We start from the raw sequence: 26,730 nt of genomic DNA on the forward strand, positions 1-26,730 counted from the left end.
TTTTTTTGTTCTCAGAAGGGCCCTGCAATAACCATCCCTTTGTCCGAGCCGTATTGATGGAATCTGGAGAATAAGCAGATTTGCAACGGATATTAACGAGCCAGAACAATAGGTGATCAGCGGTGCCACACGTGTCAAACAACAAACGTGGCTTTTATGTTGCCAGGATGCTGTGTGCTGGGGGGGTTGGGGGGTTCCAGGCGCCGCCATTGACAGATGGACGGACGGACAGACAGACACTCACTCTTGAAGACCAGAGAACCCTCGCAACGACTAAAGGAACAAGAGTACACAGGAAAATAACATCAAACACACATGCAAGCAAAGCATTGACTCGGTAGGTTGTGCCTGTGCTGTTAACGTCTCAATTTCAAACTCGTACCCTCCTCAGAGATGCCTATGGGGCTTACTATAACCCTCTCGCCACATGGAAGGAATTGTATTGGTTTAAGCCACAGGGAGTCTCTCTAGCTACAGAACACCTCTAGCCTTGTCCAATGCTGGGGAACTGTCTGTAACATTGGAGACCAAAAAGAATAACTCACAAACCTCACATTTTAGGCTATGCAAAATAAAAAGCACCAATGACATTGCGGAAGAAACATTTACATCTACAATGAGCAATATGTGTAAAACGATTTATACGTACATGCATATATGGTTTGTGCTTAGAAGGCCACCGTACATAAGGAAGTCTGTGGTATTTGGCAAACAAGTATGTACTTAGACGCAGAGTGTTAAAGAGGTGAAAATGATTCAGTAGAGTGCCAACAGTCTTCTACAAATATTTACAAATAAATAAATAAATCTGTATTCATGTCTTAAAACATAGCCAGGGCAGGGCAATTGGCCAATAGTGTGGAAGTGGGAGGAAGCTGAATGAAACTTAAACAGGCAGCTAGGAAAAGGACCAATATCAGGGCACTGGGATTGCTCCAAAGTTTTCTCACAAGAGGTCATGTTTGAGCCAGGGGGTTTAAAAGTCAAGTTTGTCTTTCTCACGCTTCACAGTTGTGTCATTAAGTTGCCAAGCAAGCTGGTATTTTGAATGCTGCTCAGGATTTGGGTTGTTCATATAGATAGATGGATCACACAGATATGTGAAGCAGATATGTAACATTGAAAACATGTCTGCATGTGTGTGTGTACTAGTAGAGGGTGGATGGGTTTGGACCTGGGTGAGGGAGTCATTGTGTGTGCGGGTGCATGCGGGCGTCTATGTATCTGTCAGTGTGTGTTTGTGCATGCGGGCGTCTGTGTATCTGTCAGTGTGTGTTTGTGCATGCGGGCGTCTGTGTATCTGTCAGTGTGTGTTTGTGCATGCGGGCGTCTGTGTATCTGTCAGTGTGTGTTTGTGCATGCGGGCGTCTGTGTATCTGTCAGTGTGTGTTTGTGCATACGTGTGTGTATGTTGAGCTGAGGGTTGATCCCTGAGCTTGATGCTGAAACAGCAGAAGGGCTAAGAAGTGGTAAGCCATCTCAACCTTGTCCACTCTGAGGAGATAGGCAGCTAGGCCCAGTCCTCAATCAATCAATCAAATTGTATTTATAAAGCCCTTTTTACATCAGCAGTTGTCACAAAGTCCTTTACAGAAACCCAGCCTAAAACCCCAAATAGCAAGCAATGCAGATGTAGAAGCACGGTGGCTAGGAAAAACTCCCTAGAAAGGCAGAAACCTAGGAAGAAACCTAGAGAGGAACCAGGCTCTGAGGGGTGGCCAGTCCCCTTCTGGCTGTGACGGGTGGTACATGGCCATTAAGGCCATATTTTTCTCCAAGATGTTCAAACGTTCATAGATGACCAGCAGGGTCAAATAATAATCACAGTGGTTGTAGAGGTTGCAACAGGTCAGTACATCAGGAGTAAATGTTACTTGGCTTTTCATAGCCGGGCATTTAGAGGTTGAAATAGCAGATGCAGTAAAGAGAGAGAGTTGAAAACAGCAGGTCTGGGACAAGGTAGCACATCCGGTGAACAGGTCAGGGTTCCATAGCCGCAGGCAGAAGAATTGAAACTGGAGCAGCAGCACGACCAGGTGGACTGGGGACAGCAAGGAGTCATCAGGCCAGGTAGTCCTGAGGCATGGTCCTAGGGCTCAGGTCCTCCGGGATGGGAGGGAGTGAGAATTAGAGGGAGCATACTTAAATTCATACAGGACACCGGATAAGACAGGAGAATAACACCAGATATAACAGACTGACCCTAGCCCCCCGGCTCATAGACTATTGCAGCATAGATACTGGAGGCTGAGACGGGGGGAGACACTTTGGCCCCGTCCGACGATACAACCGGACAGGGCCAACCAGGCAGGATATAACCCCACCCACTTTGCCAAAGCACAGCCCCCACACCACCAGAGGGATATCAACAAACCACCAACCTACTACCCTGAGACAAGGCTGAGTATAGCCCACAAAGATCTCCTCCACTGCACGAGCCCGAGGTAGCGACAAACCGGACAGGAAGATCACGTCAGTGATTCAACCCACTCAAGTGATGCACCCCTCCTAGGGACGGCATGGAAAGCACCAGTAAGCCAGTGACTCAGCCCCCGTAATAGGGTCAGAGGCAGAGAATCCCAATGGAGAGACAGGAACCGGCCAGGCAGAGACAGCAAGGGCGGTTTGTCGCTCCAGTGCCTTTCCGTTCACCTTCGCACCCCTGGGCCAGACTACACTCAATCATAGGACCTACTGAAGAGATGAGTCTTCAGTAAAGACTTAAAGGTCGAGACCGAGTCTGCGTCTCTCGCATGGATAGGCAGACCATTCCATAAAAATTGAGCTCTATAGGAAAAAGCCCTGCCTCCAGCTGTTTGCTTAGAAATTCTAGGGACAATAATGAGGCCTGCGTCTTGTGACCATAGCGTACGTGTAGGTATGTACAGCAGGACCAAATCGGAGAGATAGGTAGGAGCAAGCCCATGTAATGCTTTGTAGGTTAGCAGTAAAACCTTGAAATCAGCCCTAGCCTTAACAGGAAGCCAGTGTAGAGAGGCTAGCACTGGAGTAATATGATCACATTTTGGGGTTCTAGTCAAGATTCTAGCAGCCGTGTTTAGCACTAACTGAAGTTTATTTAGTGCTTTATCTGGGTAGCCGGAGAGTAGAGCATTGCAGTAGTCTAAAAGTGACAAAAGCATGGATTAGCTTTTCTGCATCATTTTTGGATAAAACGTTTCTGATTTTTGCAATGTTACGAAGATGGAAAAAGGCTGTCCTTTAAATATTCTTGATATGTTCGTCAAAAGAGAGATCAGGGTCCAGAGTAACGGCGAGGTCCTTCACAGTTTTTTTTGAGACGACCATCAATGTTAATTGTCAGATCCAACAGAAGATCTCTTTGTTTCTTGGGACCTAGAACTAGCATCTCTGTTTTGTCCGAGTTTAAAAGTAAAACATTTGCCGCCATCCACTTCCTTATGTCTGAAACACATGCTTCCAGGGTAGGCAATTTTGGGGCTTCACCAAGTTTCAACGAAATGTAGAGCTGTGTGTCGTCTGCATAGCAATGAAAGTTAACATTGTGTTTCCGAATGACATCACCAAGAGGTAAAATATACAGTGAAAACAATAGTGGTCCTAAAACGGAACCTTGAGGAACACCGAAACTTACAATTGATTTGTCAGAGGACAAACCATCCACAGAGACGAACTGATATCTTTCTGACAGATAAGATCTAAACCAAGCAAGAACTTGTCCGTGTAGACCAATTAAGGTTTCCAATCTCTCCAAAAGAATGTGGTGATCGATGGTGTCAAAAGCAGCACTAACGTCTAGGAGCACGAGGACAGATGCAGAGCCTTGGTCTGACGCAATTAAAGGTCATTTACCACCTTCACGAGTGCAGTCTCAGTGCTATGATGGCATCTAAAACCAGACTGAAGCGTTTCGTATACATTATTTGTCTTCAGGAAGACAGTGAGTTGCTGCATAACAGCTTTTTCTAAAAATGTTGAGAGGAATGGGAGATTCGATATAGGCCGATAGTTTTTTACATTTTCTGGGTCAAGGTTTGGCTTTTTCAAGAGAGGCTTTATTACTGCCACTTTTAGTAAGTTTGGTACACATCCAGTGGATAGGGAGCCATTTATTATGTTCAACATAGGAGGGCCAAGCACAGGAAGTACCTCTTTCAGTAGTTTAGTTGGAATAGGGTCCAGTATGCAGCTTGAACGTTTAGAGGCCATTATATTTTCATGAATGTGTCAAGAGAATTCATCACTGCTGAAGTGAAAGGTATCCTCTCTTGGGGAATGCTGCTTTTTAGTTAGCTTTGCGACAGTATGAAATATAAATTTTTGATTGTTCTTATTCTCCTCAATTAGGTTGGAAAAATAGGATGATCGAGCAGCAGTGAGGGCTCTTCGATATTGCTCTGTACTTTCTTTCCAAGCTAGTAGGAAGACTTCCAGTTTGGTGGAACGCCATTTCCGTTCCAATTTTCTGGAGGCTCGGGTATTTTCTGTATACCAGGGAGCTAGTTTCTTGTGCCAAATGTTTTTTTTGTTTTTAGGGGTGTGACTGCATCTAGGGTATTATGTAAGGTTACATTTAGATCCTCAGTTAGGTCATTAACTGATTTTTGTACTCCGCCGTCCTTGAGTAGGTGGAGGGAGTCTGGAAGGGCCTCTAGGAATCTTTGGGTTGTCCGAGAATTTATAGCACAGCTTTTGATGGTCCTTGGTGACCATCCTGATGGAGACTCGCTGACACCTTGCTAAACATAGCAACCTGACCAGGCCTGCTATTATTAGGAAGTATGCACTGAAAGGGGTCAGCAGTCGCCATGGAGAGAATATGATAGTGGCCGCCGTCCGGCATGGTAGCACACCTCGGATGAGTCCCAAATGACATCCTATCCCCTATAAAGTGCACTGGTTTTGACCAGGGGCCCATAGGGCTCTGGTCAAAAGTAATGCATTATAGGTATATTTGGGAGTTGGAGGGAGAATCTAAGACAGATTTGTCATTTTTGCAACGATATAAATAAGATGTTCTATCTCATGATTTATATCACAATATGACTGCACTGCAGGTTATTGTTTCATCTACCCATCTCTTTCTTTGACTTGGAAGATGACTTAATTTCTGTATTCTCTTTCATGTCCTCTCCTTTGTATCAATGATAAATGCTTTTAAAGAAATGACAGAAAATGATGATGAATTGTACATGAGATTTTAGTTTCACTCAAGTCAAAGAAAAGACTGGTAAATGATGCCCCTTATGATACTCACACCAAGTAAGGACCTGTGTACTTTAGTCTACTGTTATTTATACTGTGGCCAGACGCAGCTTATTAAATTTTTTTGGACAGCTACAGTATGTTTGATTGATGAAATATAACCGTCAAGGATAACAAGAATGAAAGACAGACCGACAGAAAGGGAAACATTTTTTAAAAAACGATTTCTTCTGGGTGTCAGTTAGCTAGCAGCACAGCACAGCTAGGGAGTCTTGTTGCTAGGAGAGGAACAGCACCAATCTCTCTGATTGGCTAGAAAGACCTGCATGATCCTCCAATAAAACACCACACAGCACAAGAACAGTGCTAGCCATCCAGACACAATTAATATGGTAGCCGAGTTCTGGGCTGAAGTGGATTGAAAGGTATATTTATTGGAAAGGTCAAGATTGGAATGATTGTGTGTGTGTGTGTGTGTGTGTGTGTGTGTGTGTGTGTGTGTGTGTGTGTGTGTGTGTGAGATGGTAGTAAATGGGAGTTATTAGAAATGTAGAGAATGCAAGGTGCTATTTTCCTCATTTGTATTTCTTGAGAACCATAGTTATCACACATGCTCCACACTAAAGAGTGGTTCCACACTAAGGAGTGGTTAACTCCCAAGATTTGGCATAATAGAATCAGTATTACATGACAATAAAAGAGCCAACTACTCTTTGAATGAAACCCTGGCCATAAAGGAAAGTGAAAAACGAATGTACAAAGGTTAAAGTCAAAAATCTAGTAAGTGTCTAGAGCAGGGGGAAATTATGTTTAAAGTTTCCAAAACGTCATGATGGGGAGAAACAGGCACACACTAAAGACACCTCAAAGGCATGAAAGTTGGAATGGACCAATACCCAGAGTAGTCTACCTAAACCACCATCATGGTTGGACACTGACGTTTTTTACACATCTTATCTGGTGAGGCATCTATTGAAAACAAGTTTACAACCAGAAATGACATCTTCAAATTGTAGTCATTTAGCAGACCCTCGTATCCAGAGCGACTTACAAAGCAACATCATTATGACGTCCTGTGCCAAATTATGCCTGCTTGGTAGGGTACACAGACACTCAGACATTAATCGATCTCTTAGCAAAGAACTTAAAACAAGTTGAGCATCATTCACCTTCAGAGAAATGTTACCTTCTTACTTAGCCAGGTTAGTCAATGACCAAGTTTCCATCCAACCCTTTTTATGCAAGTAAAAAGTAGGCTACTCGTTGGATAAAAAAAACTCAGGACAGGCCTGATGGAAACAGCAATTGTCGGTAAACTTTCTTAAATGTTGACAAAACGAAAATACATTTGAAAGGGTGGATCCTTTTTTTTGTCTGTGAAATAGATAATGCGACAAATGGCAGTGATTTTTTTTTTCTCGCAATTGTTGATAGAATAGCCATCATGTCGCAGTTCATTTTTATGTGCACTACGTAAGCATGCACAGCTTTTTATTCACAACAAGCCAATTTGATGGAAACGTGCCTGTAAAATGTGCATCTCTTTTTGTGTGAATATTTGAATATTCACTTGAAAATCCTTCGACAAATGGATGGAAACCTAAAGTAGCTATTGAAACAGAAGTTTTCATAGAAAAAACAATACCAAGGCACTCTTTTGATGCAAGTTAAAATGTCATTATCTTGGCATATCCACAAGGATAACTCTCTTTCAACCTGGACATCCAAAGGTTTCTCAGGAGAAATGTGCCTTTTGAGTCCCCCCTAACAGTGCTCACAATAGATCACAATGGCTGTGGCTTGCTGTCCACAACGGCTGCCTTCTCTATCACAAGCCTGTCCTTGACCTTGACCAGCCACCAGTTACCAGCCTATTGACCTTTCAGCTCCCAACCAATCAGTGGATCAGGGACCTCTTGACCCCTGGGAAGTGAGTAAGGCGGACTCTCTTCCTCTGGTCAAGTGGCTGTAGAGACCACACACCGACACACACATGCATGCATATGTACGTAGACACACACGCGCACTGTTCACTGTCGTCGCTGACCTCCAACCTCCTACTGAGTTGTACTGAGGAGCTTCCTCTGATTGGCCACGATAGAGCCCACTGTTTGAAGTGTCTCAAGGTCTGATGATGGTAGGGGAGGAACACTCAAGGAGAGTGCCCTTCCTTCCTTCATGAAGGAAGGACACGGTGTCATATAGATTGCGGTGTCATATAGATGATGACTCAGTGTGTGTGTGTTCATGGGGACGTATAGCAGCGCAGCGTGTAAACATATTATCTTCGACATACATGAGAGGCTCACTCGTCCCGCCAATTGGATTCTGTCGGCGTAATGCTATCATAACGCGCTTAGCATAGCTTCCTCCATTCGCTTGATGTTTCCCTCCCTTTTTCTCGACTGATCTTTCACAGCTAAACTAACACAGTCAAACAGAGAAAATGCAAGCAGTAACGCTGATGTTGTCATGTTTCCATCTTAATTATGAATTTAACTCAGATGTCTTCTTGGTAGTCTAGATTTGTATTTTTAAATTCAATAACTGCAGTGGCATATTGTTTTATTATATTGGTCGATAATGGTATTGATATGTGTATGATATTGACATCTTAAAATAAAGACTGCGGATTGTTACTTTTAACTTGGTAATTTTGTCTCATGTGCAATTATGCCATGAATAGTATTGTCTCGCAATTGTGTGTTATGTTCAATGTATAAAATATATCCACACTACTTCGTATATGTTGTATAATTATAAAAAATAAAAAAATAAAAAATACCCCCTTTTTTCTCCCAAATTTCGTGATTACAAACTTGTCTCATCGCTGCAACTCCCCAACGGGCTCGGGAGAGGCGAAGGTTGAGTCATGCGTATCCGAAACATGAGCCGCCAAACCACGCTTCTTAACACCCGCTCGCTTAACCCGGAAGCCAGATGCACCAATGTATCGGAGGAAACACTGTTCAACTGACGACCGAAGTCAGCCTGCAGGCCCGCCACAAGGAGTCGCTAGAGCGCGATGAGCCAAGTAAAGCCCCCCTGGCCAAACCCTCCCCTAACCTGGACGACGCTGGGCCAATTGTGCGCCGCCCTATGGGACTCCTGGTCACGGCCGTTAATGACACAGATTGAACCCCAGGCTGTAGTGACGCCGCAACACTCAGGAGGCCCCTATTTTGTATAATTCTAATAAAGCGAAGACGTTGTTAACTTCTAAGTTCTATTAATTAAAAGGGTAATATAGCCTGTACCATACAATAAAAAAACTAATTGTGACTAAAAAAGAGATTTCCCTTCTCTCTCGACTATATATCTATACAGCTCTATGGGACTAACTACACATATCTGAAGTCTTTTTTTCCAGCATACAGGACACAACATTTTTCTCTTTACTTTTGCGGTCATTTACCTCTCTATACAAGAGGGTTCGATAAAGGAGTTGACTAATGATGTTTAGCAGTTTGATTGGGTCTTGGATCACTGTAATGTGGTAGTAATAAATGGCTTGTTGAGGAGCCAACACAGATGGTGTTATATCAAGCATGCCCTCTTCTGGAGGAGATTCCAGGCTGAGAAATATACACTTGTTCAAGTTTCCTCCTCCCAAATCTCTGGCCAGTGGGAATCCTTAGCAACCTGAGGCCCACCAGAGGGGTACCGTATGCTACAGGACTATGTAACAGGGTTGTTTGAGTACTTACCAGAAGCAATGTAGGAGTCTCAGAACCATGGTGCCGGAAAATGACTATATATGGGGATAACGATTGTTAATCTGAAGATTTCCATCCGTAACTGTGACATGCACACATTTGTGAACTGGGTAACCTATTGGTTTAAAAATTCATAAATGTGTGTGTTTTGCACTGTCCAGTGTGTGCTGTGTACGGTGAACGCTGCTTGGCCATGACAGTGTAGGCTGTTTATCCAGACTCTCACCCCCCACCTCCAAACCCCCCTCCTCCCCAGCATCTGCTCATCGTCCTCCCAGGGCCCGGGCTGTTTCCTGGCTGCAGTACACACTGGAGCCCACTGTTGCCTCTGCTGGGGCTGATAAGAGGCACCAACCTCAACGCTGCTCCCTCCGATGCACTGACATGTCACCAACATAACAACTGGCCCTTGTATAGGGGGGAGTGGGAGGGAGAGACAAATATGTGACTGACATGAAATTACACCAGTTGAAGGGAGGGGCAGGGCCTGGCAGCTTAAGTTTGGGATCATTTCTTAAGCCCTGTTTAGCGATCATTGTTGTCTGCAAAGGTCGATAGTGATACCATGATGTGGAATATTCCATACAAAATCTATAACTGATGGTCTCAAATCTTGAACAATGTAGTTTTATCTCAGTGCATTGAGATCCGGTACTCACATAAAACCATGATTGTAATTTGGAAAGAGATTAATAACTTATTAACTTGAAAATAACTTCTTCAACAAGCAGGTCTTTCTCTGACAGCACTGAAACCAAACACGTGAGACCTCTAGTGGTAGCCTTGAGAATGACGAAGTTATTCGACAAAGGAAGAAGAGCTTGTCTGGATGCCAATTGGCACCCTCTACTCTGAAAAGGCAAACAAAAAAAGCCAAGGACAAGAGCATCACTGGCATGGTGGCACAGTTACTGTGAACAGTTGAGTGGGAGGAGCCATTCTGACTGCAGGTATGTGTTTTCTGAACAACAGTGGGGGCTAAATGCATCACAGCGTCAGAGAAAACCTGACACTCCGTGGTGTCACTGCTCTCTGTTTCTCTGTCTAATAGCGGTTCCCGACAGGGTATTTTTGTTGAGGGAGACAGCCCAGTTGGTTACTCTTTGGGCAATATATGATAATGTCCCTGTCAGGATTTAATGCCCTGTACTATAACAGTGTTGTTTGAAGTCGTGTTTGAAGTTCAAGATTATTAACTATGTTTGGGAGCATTTATTTTGGCAATGTCAGGGGGTTCTTTTCAGGTGAAACACAAAACAGAGCTGGCGCAAAGGAATGAGAAAGATTGCTCGAGCCAAAAGGGGTCCCCTAAGTGGACAAAAATATATAGACATTGGACAGAAAGGAACACACCTTTTTATGATAAATATTATGTATGTGATAATGTGCTGTATATGGACCATACAGCCAACATTCAAGTCAAAATTTAACAAACAATTAGGGAAAGGGGATACCTAGTCAACTGAATGCATTCAACCGAAATGTGTCTTCCGCATTTAACCCAACCTCTCTGAATCAGAGAGCAATTCAACTTCCATAGTGTGTCTTTAAGTCTTACTGCTGTTGATATACTGAAGACATAGAGTTTAGAAGTGTAAAGAGCCTCTTGCTAATGACCTTGATAAAATAAACTGCACTTTTTAAGTATGCAATTATTTCCCCCCCCAAAATAAATCTGTACACTTGATTAAAGGTGGCACTTCAAAACTTTGATTAAAAACACAAAGACATTACTCTCTTTTGCTCTGTTATCGTGTTGTTCCGTTTTATTTTATGGATGTCTATTCCATTGATTACTGTACTTTGTGCCTTCAAGGCACCTAGCTTGAGAAGCGCACCTGCCTCTCTACTTAATCATAGAGCTGTCTGGGGAATTGTGCAGCCTGCATTAAAGCTGTAATGACCTCACTGTTTGTTTCTACCCCTCTGTCTCTTTCTCAGAAGTTCCCCTGAGAGCTTGGACAATGCCCTTCACTCAACAGTCATAAAAGCCTATGAGCGTCAGTGGAGCTGTGGCCGTTCTGCATGACTGGAGGAAGGAGGGAGGATGAAAAGACCAGGAGATTTCGGCCCCAGAATGTTCTGGGTGCTAAGAGGAGACGCGAGTCAAAAACCACAGTTAGAGTGGCCTAATTAAGGACTGATCCCAGTTCATCTCCAGGACGTCCGTACTCTAGAGCCTCTACACAGACACACTACACCTCACTGTCTCCATGCATTCCTTCCTGTCTCACGCTGCCAAATACTGAATGACTTACTCATAGCATTTTGTGGTTAACCAAGGCTATGAGTTTGCCTTTTGCTTTGTTATGGGCCTTTGAGGAGACTCTGTGCGTGATCGATGGGGGATTTGTTTATTTCTGTCAACAGCATTTGGAAGTTGGAAGGTCATTGACTAAAGACCGTGAAGTAAACAAAAAATAATTCAATTACAATTTCAGAAAGCAGAGATTTTCAGTGTTGTTGTTTTTGTCCATCCATCCATCCATAAGAGGAAAATAAGGCTTCGGCACATTTCCAGTAAGTTTTATTTCAGTATAAGTGGTTTTTAAAACACTTCACACTGTACCTCAAACATCTCACTTCCTTGTGACCCCCATAAGCAAGCAAGATCAACATATTAAAATATGGCGTGTCCAATATCATTATATTCTGTGCAAAAACTTTTTTAAGCATACTATTTTACAGAAGAGAAAAAAAAGTCTACATTTGGAGGGGGTGGGGGTTGAAACGGTCACACAATAATCAAGAATTATATTTTGTACAACTGTCAAACTTGGACTACATGAAATAAAATCATCAGGTGGCTTTAGATATGTGTCTTGTTTAAACAGACAATGCAGACAGGTGCAGTGACCTGTATATAACAATAACAAACAACTTCTACTGCTCTCTTCAGTACAGATCATTCTCTTTAGCATTGCGTAAGGGTATTGTGAGTGTGTGTGTGAGTGTGTGTGTGCACTTGTGTCGTCATAAATACAGTACATACATACAAACGCAATGTGTTCTAATAAGGCATATGTGGCAAATCGAAGTCCACAGAAAAGAAACAGTACCATCAGTATCTTTACAGCACTATTTAAGCCCTGGAAAATGGAAAAGGGGGAAATAAAATCACAAGTACTTTATGGAGAAGAATGTCAAAACAATGTAGTGAAAGCGGCCCTGCAGTGACCGGGGGCAGAGAGTGCGATGGGGGGGCTGCTGTGACGTGGGATAGGGGGATGGGGGTGGGAACGTGGTCTTGGTGCCTGGGGGCGCCATGCCTGCCCTGAACCAGTCTACAGTCAGACACTACCAAGGCCCATTTTCAGGTATCTCTTCCAAGAGTATAGGGGTGAACCATCAAAGTAGAGTTCTTGGCTTTACAAAGTGAGAGGACTGCGAGTGTATCCATTTCACACGAGGGGTGGGAGGGAGAGGGGGGGGCTAGTGACATGACCAGTTTCCACATCGCCTCAAAGCCATAAAATCACAGATATAAAATACATTCATGAACTAATATACAAATAAACCAAAAAACAGGTCAATGAATAAAAGCATCATACCTCAAATATATTGAAATGGCTCTTTAGCATAGACGGAAATACACCTTTCAGTTCATTACTACACAATAGGGGAAGAGAAAAATAACATTTTTTCTTCCTCTTCTTAAGCTTGGCACATCATACTGACGTGAAGCGTTTGGCTACTCAGTGAGAGAGCTGGACACACAGTCCACCTCACTGTGACCTAAACATCATACTGCTATTCCAGCAAGCAAGGGTGGTTTCAATGACGTCATTATGATGTCTTTAATGACATTATGATCAGATTGTAGATTAGATGTATACATTTTTTGTAACAAAAAAAACTAACAGCAACCACAAAATGCAATAATCTGGTTATGTGACCAGATAACAACCAAAATATGACGTCCTTCCCATGACATCTTGCTCTCGTCATGAAAAATACATATTTGTCTTGTTGTAACAGAGACCAGTTCCTTGTAATCTGGTTGTATAACTTCTTCTCAACCAGAAAACCAGTTTACAACCATAAAATGACGTCATTACAACATCATGCTCCAAATGTTGCCCCTAGGGTTCCTATAGTACCTCAGTGAGGGTTCCGAGTATTGGCTAAAGACTCAGATGATGGTCCCACGCCAGTGTCAGACCAGATAAAGACCCAGTTCCCTGAGAACATCAGAGCACTACAAACTAACGGCAGCAGATTGGGCATAATAATATTTGAATAACAATAATATTTACACCGTGGTGGTCCTGATAAAACCAATTAAAATCACACTATTTTCCTATTGATGCAGCATTGCGAGTAGAGAAACACAACAGAATGATCGAGCTGACATTTTGGAGTTAATAACATGCTAAATGTGAACAACTCTTCGGTACTATTGTTACTGCTGAGTTGACTACAGCCCACTGTAGCAGGAACATGGATCTATAAGACACTGCATGGTGCCATCGATTTCATCTAATCGCTACTCATTGGTTGGTTACTCAGACGCCAATTGTTGTGTTCACGCCAATGGGACAGTTTCAAATCAAATATCAACAGATTAAAGTGATATCATTTGAACAGACAGCGACATATTCAGATCGATTTCAGTATGGACACTGTAAACAACGTACCATGGGCAAATAGTACACTCTTTAAAGTGACACAAATGATGAATAAATACCATAAATACTTGTTAATGTGTTAATTTATGCTGTGTCAAGAGCTTGTGTTCCTCACTCCCTTTATGAAGCATTAATTGGTAAAATTTTCTTTTTACATATACAGTATTATGTGTGTTTTTTCTGCATTGGATATTCCAGTCGCTAGGTGCTTATTTTGGCTTCAAGCAATAAACTGCTCTTTATGGAGTGAGTTTGTAATTCAAAAGAGTATATTTTCCGGGCGACTCTAACACGCACTCGCTGACAAACTCATAATCCTTCGCAGTTAGCATCAGTTCTCGCCCAACAAAGTCCTTTGACCGATATATATATATTATGTATAAAAAAATAAGTTCTTGCACATCCCAAAAAAGTGCATCGTATTTTTATTTTTAAAAATATCTGTCGTTTCACTTTTTCTTCCATTGATCCTGAATCGTATAAGACTTTTTTCTCGGAGGGGGTTGGTTGACGAAAGTGTTGGCGCACCTTCTTTCTTGTCGTACCACGTGGGCACCGGCGCGTAGGTGACAGGTTGGGACAGGCAGGGCAGAGTGTGGTAGTAGAGTGATAGGGAGGAGAAGAAGTGAAGGGGTGGTCCTGCTACGCAATCACCATGGGAACGTCGTCTGAGAAGCCGCTGATCATGGGGGCGTCTTCCTCATCGTCACCTTTAAGCAGGAAATGGAAGAATGACATGATAGTTGCATCAGAACGGATCATGGAAAAATGTGGTTTATGATCCTGGTCATCCCCATGAGAAATGAGTGGGGCCAGGAGTTTCTCCGGACGATGGGACCCGACAAGGACAAACTATAGTCCCTAGCAGCACAGCCTTTAACTGGGGCCCATAGTTTTTCTGGTCAGGTCACACGGTCAGGAGAAACTCCGGGCCCTAGAAAGTATTGACCAAAAGCCGTGCCAATCAGATGGACGTAGAGAGGGATACTCTATGGGTGTTAATTCACAAATAAAGACAACGTGGTTCAAGTTCAACAGTGTAGACTGATAACATTAGGCTCCATAGCAGCCATCACACGCAGGCACAGTCAACAGTAACATCAAGCGTCCTGCAAAGGAGCACAAAACAAGGGAGCACCGCAATTACGGATGTATGGGGCTACTTCGATATAGAACTAAACCAAGGAGTCTTACCCAGCTCGTCCCCTGAGGAGAAGATGGCCGAGCCCAGGCGGGAGTTGTAGTGGCTGTTGGCGAAGGCGGTGAAGTTGTTCTGCAGGCGGCGGTGCCTCAGGTACAGGACCACCAGGCCCCCACACAGCCCCAGCAGCAGCAGGAACAGCACCGGCACCACCACTACCGCCATGTCCCTTGACTGACCCGAGCTCCGCACCGCGTCACTGGGACCTGCAGGAGGGGGGGGGGGGGAGGCAGAGGCGGGAGGGTGCCATTATGAGAGATTCTTTATATACTTTTATCTCACAAAGTTGATGAATGAAGGTAGATTAACATGGAAAACGATCATCATATCCATCAATTGTATGAATGTCACCACACATTGTTACTGAAACCGACGTTTAGGATTTATGCATGTTCTGTCCCGTAACTTCCCATCCTCCCCAGTGTCCCCTCCCCCTCTCACCTTGTCCCAGCTGGTCATAGAGCAGCAGAGCGGGCTCGCCACACAGCTGTCCGTTGAGCAGGCAGCGGGCCTGGACGGAGAAGGTGTAGTTGTGGCCCGCCAGCAGGCTGCTGATCCGGAAGAAGGTCTCCGTGGTGTTACCCAGGAGCACGGTGGAGTTGGACAGGCTGTCGTACACGTGCACCTCGTAGCCCTGCGGAGAGACACCGAGCACGGATGTGCACAAACGTGCAGACAGACAGAGAAAGACAGACAGAGACAGACAGACATTGATGGTGAATATCAGAGGAAATAAAAGACAGGGGGGTAGATCTGTCATCACAGAGAGAGACAACTGTGTGTGTGTGTGTGTGTGTCCCTCACCCTGCTCTCATTGAAGCTCCTCTCCTTCACGACCAAACTCTTCCAGAAGAGGAACACATGGTCTTTCTCCGTCAGGATCTTCAGAGCCTCTGGAGCAGGCAGGGGCACTATGTCCACACAGAGAAGAAGGAAAACACTTTAACAACATACATTCATACAATTATGTTAATGTTTGAACAATCCCCACCGGGTTTTGAATGTGGTCTCCTCAGATCTGTTGGTGCTCTAGCTTTAACTCCTTTAATATTCCAGAAACCCTGACTAGTCCCCAGCCACTATATAACAGGTTGTGGGCGCGTTCCAGGTCATCTATCTATATTGCAGTCGGGCTGCACACGCCAGAAGATCGCTACATCACATTAACATGGCCCCTGAGATGTTGTAACTCTTCCCCAGGCATCGTGGGAAAGAAAACTGCTGATCGTCGGCTGTAATAAAGATGACCTGGAACGCGCCCGTCCCCGGGACATAAGCTGGGCCATACTTGTGTTGAGCGTGTAGCTGGCCTCCTTGCTCATGTTGCGCAGGCGGACGGTGACGCTGTAGCGTCCGCCGGGCTCCAGGCCCTTGAGGCAGTACTCCACCGTGTTGTTCTGGGTGGTCAGCTTGTAGCTGCTCTCCGTCTTACGCACCACGTCCTTCAGGTGCACCGCGTACGTCTGCACGGGACAGACACATCCAAATCAAACTTTATTGAAAGTGCATTTAACAATCTCAACACAGTTTACAGTAATATAATACAACAGAAGAACAATAAACAACAGACGTGGTTGCATCCAAAATGGCACCCTAATAACCAGAGCCCTAGTCAAAAGTAGTGCATTTAAAAGGGAATAGGGTGTCATTTGAGACCCAACCATGGACACACAAGTTGATGGTTAGGTCTACAGGCGCCCTTGTGTGGGACAACTGTTCATGGTACTACACTGAACCACAATATAAACACAACATGTAAAGTGTTGGTTCCATGTTTCATGAGCTGAAATAAAAGATCCCCGAAATTTTCCATATGCACAAAATGCTTATTTCTCTCAAATTTTGTGCACAAATTTGTTTACATCCCTGTTAGTGAGCATTTCTCATTTGCCAAGATAATCCATCCACCTGACAGGTGTGGCATATCAAGAAGCTGATTAAACAGCATGATCATTACACAGGTGCACCTTATGCTGGGGACAATAAAAGGCCACTCTAAAATGTGCAGTTTTGTCACACAACACAATGCCACAGATAACTCATGACACAGGTTTCTGTATAGCACTTTGTGACATCTGCTGATGTAAAAAGGGCTTGATAAATACATTTGATTGATTGATTGACTCAAGTTTTGAGGGAGCGTGCAATTGGCATGCTGACGTCAGGAATGTCCACCTGAGCTGTTGCCAGAGAATTGAATGTTAACTTCTCTACCATTTCTCTACACGTCGTTTTAGAGAATTTGGCAGTACGTCCAACCGGCCTCACAACCGCAGACCACGTGTATGGAATCATGTGGGCGAACTGTTTGCTGATGTCAATATTGTGAACAGAGTGCCCCATGGTGGCGGTGGGGTTATGGTATGGGCAGGCATAAGCTACTGAAAACAAACACAATTGCGTTTTATCGATGGCAATTTGAATGCACAATAATACCGTGACCAGATCCCGAGGGCCATTGTGAGGCCCATTTTTTTAAGGTATCTGTGACCTACAGATGCCTGTATTCCCAGTTATGTGAAATCCATAGATTAGGGCCTAATTTATTTATTTAAATTGACTAATTTCCTCATATGAACTGCAACTCAGAAAGATCTATGAAATTTTTGCATGTTGCGTTTATATTTTTGTTCAGTGGCTTCGGAAAGTATTCAGACCCCTTGACTTTTTACACATTTTGTTATGTTACAGCCTTATTCTAAAATGGATTTAAAAAATGTACAATCCTTAGCAATCTACACACATTACCCCATAATAACAAAGCGAAAACAGGTTTTTAGAAATCAGAAATACCTTATTTACATAAGTATTCAGACCCTTTGCTATGAGACACAAAATTGAGTTCAGGTGCATCCTGTTTCCATTGATCATCCTTGAGATGTTTCTACAACTTGATTGGAGTCCGTCTGTGGTAAATTCAATTGATTGGACATGATTTGGAAGGCACACACACCTGTCTATATAAGGTCCCACAGTTGACAGTGCATGTCAGAGCAAAAACCAAGCCATGAGGTCGAAGGAATTGTCCGTAGAGCTCCGAGACAGGATTGTGTCGAGGCACATATCTGGGGAAAAGTACCAAACATTTCTGCAGCATTGAAGGTCCCCAAGAACACAGTGGCCTCCATTCTTAAATGGAATAAGTTTAGAACCACCAAGACTCTTTCTAGAGCTGGCCGCCCGGCCAAACTGAACAATCGGGGGAGAAAGGCCTTGGTCAGGGAGGTGACCAACAAACCAATTGTCACTCTGATAGAGCTCTAGAGTTCCTCTGTGGAGATGGGAGAACCTTCCAGAAGGACAACCATCTCTGCAGCACTCCAGAAATCAGGCCTTTATGGTAGAGTGGCCAGACGGAAGCCACTCCTCAGTAAAAGGCACATGATAGCCGCTTGGAGTTTGCCAAAAGGCAATTAATGACTCTCAGACCATGAGAAACAAGATTCTCTGGTCTGATGAAACCAATAATTAACTATTTGGCCTAGATGCTAAGCGTCACGTCTGGAGGAAACCTGGCACCAAATCTACGGTGAAGCATGGTGGTGGTAGCATCATGCTGTGGGGATGTTCTTCAGCGGCAGGGACTGGTAGACTAGTCAGGATCGAGGCAAAAATGAATGGAGCAAAGTACAGAGAGATCCTTGATGAAAACCTGCGCCAGAGCGCTCAGGACCTCAGACTGGGGCGAAGATTCACCTTCCAACAGGACAACGACCCTAAGCACACAGCCAAGACAACGCAAGAGTGGATTCGGGACAAGTCTCTGAATGTCCTTGAGTGGCTCAGCCATAGCCCGTACTTGAACCCGATCTAACATCTCTGGAGAGACCTGAAAATAGCTGTGCAGCAACGCTCCCCATCCAACCTGACAGAGCTTGAGAGGATCTGCAGAGAAGAATGGGAGAAACTCCCCAAATACAGGTGTGCCAAGCTTGTAGCATCATACCCAAGAAGACTCAAGGCTGTAATCGCTGCCAAAGGTGCTTCAACAATACTTATGTAAATTTGATATTTCAGTTATAAATGTTTAGTACATTTGCTAACATTTCTAAAAACCTGTTTTTGCTTTGTCATTATGGGGTATTGTATGTAGATTGATGATGGGAAAAATCTAATCAATTTTAGAATAAGACTGTAACCTAACATATGTTTAAAAAGTCAAGAGGTCTGAATATTTTCCGTAGGCACTGTATATCAGTAGCCTAGGTATACTATACATATTGTTGTTGTTCAAGACCCTAGCAGTGAGATTGAGAGGCTATATTAAATTACATTTTCAAACAATAAAGTTTCCTTACACTGAAAGAAGTCTATGGACAAGGAGAGACTGCAATCCACACTTTGGGTCTGTTTTTAAGTTTAAGCTTCAACTTACTTCAAAAAAGTTCTCACTTTAACCAAAGAACCAGACAAAATGAATCGGAAAGAGCTGACGCTTGAGGTTGGCCGTACCAGAGGAGTGCTGGGGGAGTCGTAGGGAGGCTGCCACTTCAACGTAGCCTGGGTCTTCTCAACGCGCACCTTGTGCAGGTTACGAGGAGGCAGCCGTTCGTTGGGAATCATCTTAACTACCGCAGACTCCGAGGGAGGGCCCAGGTAGGGAGAGATGGCCCGCACCTGTCACACACACGTGCACAAGCACAAGCACACACACACACGCACACGCACAAGCACAAGCACACACACACACGCACAAACACATTGAGATATTGTTCTTTAGAAACCAAAATGTACACATAGGTTAACTGTGAGTGGATTTTCTGCAGTCGATAATTTTACAGTTCAGTACCGTTAAGACCAAAATGGAATCTGGGGCAACAAAGAAAAATCCCTAGCCAATCGTGTTGCATGTCAATAAAGTTATCTGATTCTGTATCTGAGGCAATGAGAGAGGAATCAGGGTTAAGAGGAATAGGGGGTGAACTCACGAGGAACAGGTACTGCTCATCACTGTCCACAGTGACGTTCCGGCTGCTAGCGCTGGTGTTCACACTGCGAGGGCTGCGGTACAGGTCCAAGAAGGAGGTGGCAAAGAAGATGCCATACACCTGTACAGGCAGACACAACAACCACACAGTACATCACTGGCTGCACAGGGAGCCACACTACTCCAGCTGGGTGCTTCCCATTAGCGGTGGACGAGTTCCCCCTTACTATGTAAAGAGCTTTGAGCATCTGGAAAAGCGCTTTATAAATCCAATCAATTATGACTCATCTATGAAATTCCATATTATATTTTGCTTGTGGGAACTCACTTAATTGAGTTTGCCTGGCGTAATGGAACCAATGGAATAGTGCAAACCCCACCCATCAGGCACTCGAGAGGCTCAATCAAATGCTTGAAGCATTTCAAAGTATACTACAGATATTACTTAAACCCAGGGTCATGTTCATTAGGCACCAAATAGAAGAAAACAGACTAGAATAGGGACAACCTGAACTTGTCCAATAAGAAACGCTCATTTTCGTTTTCAGTCAAAAAACGTTGAATGATGTTTTCTGTTGCGTGACCTAATGAACATGACCCATGTCTGTAATACAGTAGCTGTCATACTGTGTCTGTGTTACCTGTGCGGGGGAGCCGGTTACAGTCCAGCTGCAGTCCACAGAGCTCTGGTTGAGGGCCCGGGCCTTGAGGAGGGGAGGCTCCGGCTGGGTGCCTTTGGTCTGCTGGCGGGACAGGGCTGTGGGGCTGTCTCCTACACTGGTGTGGGCCCACACAGCCACCTCGTAGATGGTCCCCGTGGTCAGGTTGGCAGCTTCAAGTGTACAGGTAGATACAGAGACAGACAGAGTTGGATTAGGATATGTAAAACACAGAAGTGTGTGTATATGACGAAGTTATGTGTTTGAAAAACACTTATTTTATTGTCAGAATATGTGTGGACACTAGTGGCAGAAAGGTGCGTACCTTTCAGTATGCTGCCTCGCACGGTGTAGTTCCTACTCTCCTTCACGTGAGCATCAAACACCCAGGACAGCACCACCATATACTGCCTCACCTGCACACACCCACGGAACAACGGTAGAATTATATGACAAGTTAGAATACATAGACAAGCACTTACTCACACAGAGACGCCACCAACTGACCTCATATTGGGAGTTAAAGCTGAAAGACAGGCTCATCGAGTCTTCTGTGATGCTATCGGTGATAACTGAGGGAGGTGGCAGAGCTGATATAGAGAGAGACAGACACAATAAGCAGCAGCTCCAATAAATAAGCCAACTACATAGTGGTGGCCAGCAGAGGGCGATAGAACACTGTAAATATCCACAATGCAACAAGAGGAGGAAGTGCACTGAAGGATTACAGCTCAAGACCCAAATAAGAAATGTACTATCCTCCGGTGACCCAAATCTCCACAACCCAAACTAAAAATAAATAGCGTGTGATTACAGATGTATTCTTATAACTTGCAACCCACCTCTCACATGCCCAGGGCCAACTTTGGGTCTTGACCCATAGTTTAAGAAACCCTGGATTAGAGAATTTGTCAAATTTATCAAACTATCATCATGCCATATTATAAATTGTCAGGCAATGATCATGAAAGATTCTGTCATACCTTTCTTGGGGATGATGGATTTAACCTCAGTCCAGTTCCCCATACCTCGACCCGTCACTGCTGCCACCTGAAAACACACAGGTTTAGAACTCATCAGACAGGTTCACCACTCAACAATTCTAAGAGCTCATGTTACCTTGTTCTAATGTTATGAAGCCAAATGTCACTATGCAGCTGCTATGAAAGACACAGGTATCTTACCCTAAACTTGTACAGAGTGCTGGGCTGTAGGTTTTTGACCTCCGCACTGTTGCCGGTGCTTCGCTGAGAGAACCACTCCACACCTTTTTCACTGTACTCAACCTGTCACACACGCACATGGCCACGTACACACACACACACCAGGCAAAACAGGGTTGAAACATTGTTCATGTTAATAATAAGCCCACATTGGAATGTGTGGAGTCTTTCATATTTTGCTGATGAACATTTACTTTGATATCAGGCACCCGCTCAAAGCCATTGGATGTGCATGTTTCTATATTTTCTTATAGCCCTACTGCTCAGGACATGACACTAATGGAGAGGTGGTTAATAGGTTTACCAAAGGAAACAACATTGAGTGTCTGGGCAGGCTAACTCACAATGTACTCCCGGATCAGGCCGTGGGCTTTGTCCGGAGCGCTCCACGAGGCCTCCACCGTGCCGTCCTCTCCGTTGTCACATGACAGCTGAAGGTTTCTGGGGGGGTCGGGCACTGCAACAAACATTACATTACAGTCAATCTATGATAATATTCCATTTGTAGAATGAAAACACTGTTGCAGGCAGGCCACAAACTTCAAAAGTAATATAACAGTGATATAAACATTAAGGGGTATTTCCAAGACCCTTTCAATAGAGATTCTCTATTCAGCATGCCTTTCAGTCTGGGGGTAGGCTTAATCTGGTTCCAGGGGGAAAAAACTGCATTATTCCTTTTGCCTGTCAGTTAGCAGAGCAAATTACAAGTAGTGCATTCAACTAGGGTGTGAAAACCCCCCACAATAATTACATAGACAATGTGTGAAATCAACCCTTAGACAAATCATGATAAGCTGTAGACCACACTATTTTCGTAGCTGTCATTTTACCACCACAAACCGATGCTGGCACAAAGACTGCACTAAATGTGCTGTATAAGGCCATAAGCAAACAGGAAAACGCTCATCCAGAGGCGGCGCTCCTAGTGGCCGGGGACTTTAATGCAGGGAAACTTAAATCCGTTTTACCTCATTTCTACCAGCATGTTAAATGTGCAACCAGAGGGAAAAAAACATGTATGTACATACCCCAACCAGAAGCCATGGATTACATGGCTTCTGCCGCTTTAAGGAGCGGGACTCTAACCCGAATGCTTATAAGAAATCCCGCTATGCCCTCCGACGAACCACCAAACAGGCAAAGTGTCAATACAGGACTAAGATTGAATCGTACTACGCTGGCTCCGACGCTCGTCGGATGTGGCAGGGCTTGCAAACTATTACAGACTACAAAGGGAAGCACAGCCATGAGCTGCCCAGTGACACGAGCCTACCAGACGAGCTAAATCACTTCAAGGCAAGCAACACTGAAGCATGCATGAGAGCATCAGCTGTTCCGGACGACTGTGTGATCACACTCTCCGTAGCCGATGTGAGTAAGACCTTTAAACAGGTAAACATTCACAAGGCCGCAGGGCCAGACGGATTACCAAATGTGTACACCGAGCATGCGCTGACCAAATGGCAAGTGTCTTCACTGACATTTTCAACATGTCCCTGACTGAGTCTGTAAAACCAACATGTTTCAAGCAGACCACCATAGTTCCTATGCCCAAGAACACTAAGGTAACCTGCCTAAATGACTACAGACCCGTAGCACTCATGTCTGTAGCCACGAAGTGCTTTGAAAGGCTGGTCATGGCTCACATCAACACCATTATCCCAGAAACCCTAGACCCACTCCAATTTGCATATCGCCCCAACAGATCCACAGATGATGCAATCTCTATTGCACTCCACACTGCCCTTTCCCACCTGGACAAGAGGAACACCTACGTGAGAAAGCTATTCATTGACTACAGCTCAGCGTTCAACACCATAGTGCCCTCAAAGCTCATCACTAAGCTATGGACCCTGGGACTAAACACCTCCCTCTGCAACTGGATCCTGGACTTCCTGACGGGCCGCCCCCATGTGGTAAGGGTAGGTAACAACACATCTGCCATGCTGATCCTCAACACGGGGGCCCCTCAGGGGTGCGTGCTCAGTCCCCTCCTGTACTCCCTGTTCACCCATGACTGCATGGCCAGGCACGACTCCAACACCATCATTAAGTTTGCCGATGACAACAGTGGTAGGCCTGATCACCGACAACGATGAGAGAGCCTATAGAGAGGAGGTCAGAGACCTGGCTGTGTGGTGCCAGGACAACAACCTCTCCCTCAACGTGATCAAGATAAAGGATATGATTGTGGACAGGAAAATAAGGACGAGCACGCCCCCGTTCTCATCGACAGGGCTATAGTGGAGCATGTTGAGAGCTTCAAGTTCCTTGGTGTCCACGTCACAAACAAACTATCATGGTCCAAACACACCAAGACAGTCATGAAGAGGGCACGACAAAGCCTATTTCCCCTCAGGAGACTGAAAGGATTTGGCATGGGTACTCAGATCCTCAAAAAGTTCTACAGCTGCACCATCGAGAGCATCCTGACTGGTTGCATCACTGCCTGGTATGGCAACTGCTCGGCCTCCAACCACAAGGCACTACAGAGGGTAGTGCGTACGGCCCAGTACATCACTGGGGCCAAGCTTCCTGCCATCCAGGACCTCTATACCAGGCGGTGTCAGAGGAAGGCCATAAAAATTGACAAAGACTCCAGCCACCCTAGTCATAGACTGATCTCTCTGCTACCGCACGGCAAGCGGTACCGGAGCGCCAAGTCTAGGTCCAAAAGGCTTCTTAACAGCTTGTACCCCCAAGCCATACGACTCCTGAACAGCTAATCAAATGGCTACCCGGACTATTTGCATTGTCTCCCCCCCAACACCATGACTGACCACCGCCAAACCGGTCATTCTGGAGGATGTTGCAGGCAGCAGAATGTTCTCCACGGCATCTCCAGACTCTGTCACGTCTGTCACATGTGCTCAGTGTGAACCTGCTTTCATCTGTGAAGAGCACAGGGCGCCAGTGGCGAATTTGCCAATCTTGGTGTTCTCTGGCAAATGCCAAACGTCCTCCACGGTGTTGGGCTGTAAGCACAACCCCCACCTGTGGACGTTGGGCCCTCATACCACCCTCATGGAGTCTGTTTCTGACCGTTTGAGCAGACACATGCACATTTGTGGCCTGCTGGAGGTCATTTTGCAGGGCTCTGGCAGTGCTCCTCTTGCTCCTCCTTGCACAAAGGCGGAGGTAGCGGTCCTGCTGCTGGGTTGTTGCCCTCCGACGGCCTCCTCCACGTCTCCTGATGTACTGGCCTGTCTCCTGGTAGCGCCTCCATGCTCTGGACACTACGCTTACAGACACAGCAAACCTTCTTGCCACAGCTCGCATTGATGTGCCATCCTGGATGAGCTGCACTACCTGAGCCACTTGTGTGGGTTGTAGACTCCGTCTCATGCACCGCCAGCATTCAAAAGTGACCAAGACATCAGCCAGGAAGCATAGGAACTGAGAAGTGGTCTGTGGCTTTTAACATGGCAACGTCATAGGATGCCACCTTTCCAACAAGTCAGTTCATCAAATTTCTGCCCTGCTAGAGCTGCCCCAGTCAACTGTAAGTGCTGTTATTTGTGAAGTGGAAACATCTAGGAGCAACAACGGCTCAGCCGCGAAGTGGTAGGCCACACAAGCTCACAGAACGGGACCGCCGAGTGCTGTCCTCGGTTGCAACACTCACTACCGAGTTCCAAACTGCCTCTGGAAGCAACGTCACCATGCGCAATGCCAAGCGTCGGCTGGAGTGGTGTAAAGCTCGTCGCCATTAGACTCTGGAGTGATTAATCACGCTTCACCATTTGGCAGTCTGACGGACAAATCTGGGTTTGGCGGATGCCAGGAGAACGCTACCTGCATGAATGCATATTGCCAACTGTAAAGTTTGGTGGAGGAGGAATAATGGTCCAGGGCAGTTTTTCATGGTTCAGGCTAGGCCTTATTTCGAGTGAAGGGAAATCTTAACGCTACAGCATACAATTACATTCTAGTCGATTCTGTGCTTCCAACTTTGTGGCAACAGTTTGGGGAAGGCGCTTTCCTGTTTCAGCATGACAATACCCCTGTGCACCAAGCGAGGTCCATACAGAAATGGTTTGTCGAGATCGGTGTGGAAGAACTTGACTGGCCTGCACAGAGCCCTGACCTCAACCCGATCGAACACCTTTGGGATGAATTTGAACGCAGACTGCGAGCCAGGCCTAATCGCCCAATATCAGTGCCCGACCTCACTAATGCTCTTGTGGCTGAATGGAAGCAAGTCCCTGCAGCAATGTTCCAACATCTAGTGGAAAGCCTCCCCAGAAGAGTGGAGGCTGTTATAGCAGCAAAGGGGTTACCAACTCCATATTAATGCCCATGATTTTGGAATGAGATGTTCGACGAGCGGGTGTCCACATACTTTTCGCCATGTAGTGTATTTAAACTCTCTATGGTAAGCATGAACGTCTGACTGATATCGTTTATGAGGCTGCTTTGTGCCACAGATCGTTCTAGTTAAGTTAACAATCACATCATCACATCATTGTTTTAGCGAGACAGCGTGGTATCGAGAATCCTCACGACCAAGTGAAGAATCTTGTAGTGTGTGATCCCCTGTCTGTGTCACATCTTTTAGTGTGCGCACCACTACGTTGGAAATACAAAAAACTAAAGGAAAGACGGTCATTTAATGAGAGGCTCAGCGATGTTCGGATTTTGAAAGTCGTGCAGTGTACACCCGACATTACTCACATCCCTCGGGCGTTCTCAGGGTCAACACATCGTTGGTCTTGTGCTGCTTGCTGAGACACTGTGTCAGCACCTTCACCTGGTACGTGGTGTCTGGCTTCAGCACCGTCAGAGTGTAGCTGCTCTTGTTGCTGTGTGTGTCCATGGAGGTCCACTGCTGGGTGCCCACCAGCCTAGTACACAGACAGACAGACAGACAGACAAGACAGTTAGATGCACGCACACATGCACACACAAACACACACACACACACACACACACACAGATATACAAACACACAGTCAGACACATACACACACACTGATTGACTGAGTGACTGACCTGTAGTAGATGAGGAAGTAGCAGGAGGCCAGGGGCAGGTTCTTAGGTCTAGACCAGGTGAGGGTGATGGCACCAGAGAAGTCTGCCGTCCACTGCAGGTTCTGGATCTTGTAGACCAGATAATCGGCTACAGAGAGACAGGTCAGGAACCCACCCCCAATACAAACTTTAAGACTTCTCTTATGTAAACTGAC

The 26,730-nt window shown here is 45.2% G+C and overlaps 1 protein-coding gene across 1 annotated transcript in view; it reads right to left on the minus strand.

Annotated features, from left to right (window-relative positions):
- Positions 1–11,419: 11,419 nt before the first annotated feature.
- The window catches only part of sorl1 (sortilin-related receptor, L(DLR class) A repeats containing), an 86,079-nt gene continuing 70,768 nt past the window's right edge, over positions 11,420–26,730 (minus strand). Inside the window, exons 34-48 of the mRNA XM_084148002.1 lie at positions 26,537–26,663; positions 26,219–26,388; positions 21,886–21,998; positions 21,503–21,604; positions 21,302–21,368; positions 20,826–20,908; positions 20,644–20,734; positions 20,301–20,491; positions 19,661–19,780; positions 19,185–19,349; positions 16,021–16,195; positions 15,537–15,643; positions 15,174–15,366; positions 14,726–14,938; positions 11,420–14,241 (exon numbers count right to left, since the gene is read on the minus strand). Of these exons, the coding sequence (XP_084004128.1) occupies positions 14,174–14,241; positions 14,726–14,938; positions 15,174–15,366; positions 15,537–15,643; positions 16,021–16,195; positions 19,185–19,349; positions 19,661–19,780; positions 20,301–20,491; positions 20,644–20,734; positions 20,826–20,908; positions 21,302–21,368; positions 21,503–21,604; positions 21,886–21,998; positions 26,219–26,388; positions 26,537–26,663 (1,985 nt within the window). The 3' untranslated portion in view covers positions 11,420–14,173. The remainder of the gene's footprint in view (positions 14,242–14,725; positions 14,939–15,173; positions 15,367–15,536; positions 15,644–16,020; positions 16,196–19,184; positions 19,350–19,660; positions 19,781–20,300; positions 20,492–20,643; positions 20,735–20,825; positions 20,909–21,301; positions 21,369–21,502; positions 21,605–21,885; positions 21,999–26,218; positions 26,389–26,536; positions 26,664–26,730) is intronic.

This window comes from Coregonus lavaretus (assembly GCF_964263955.1).
Source record: "Coregonus lavaretus genome assembly, chromosome: 30".
Classification (NCBI taxonomy): domain Eukaryota; kingdom Metazoa; phylum Chordata; class Actinopteri; order Salmoniformes; family Salmonidae; genus Coregonus; species Coregonus lavaretus.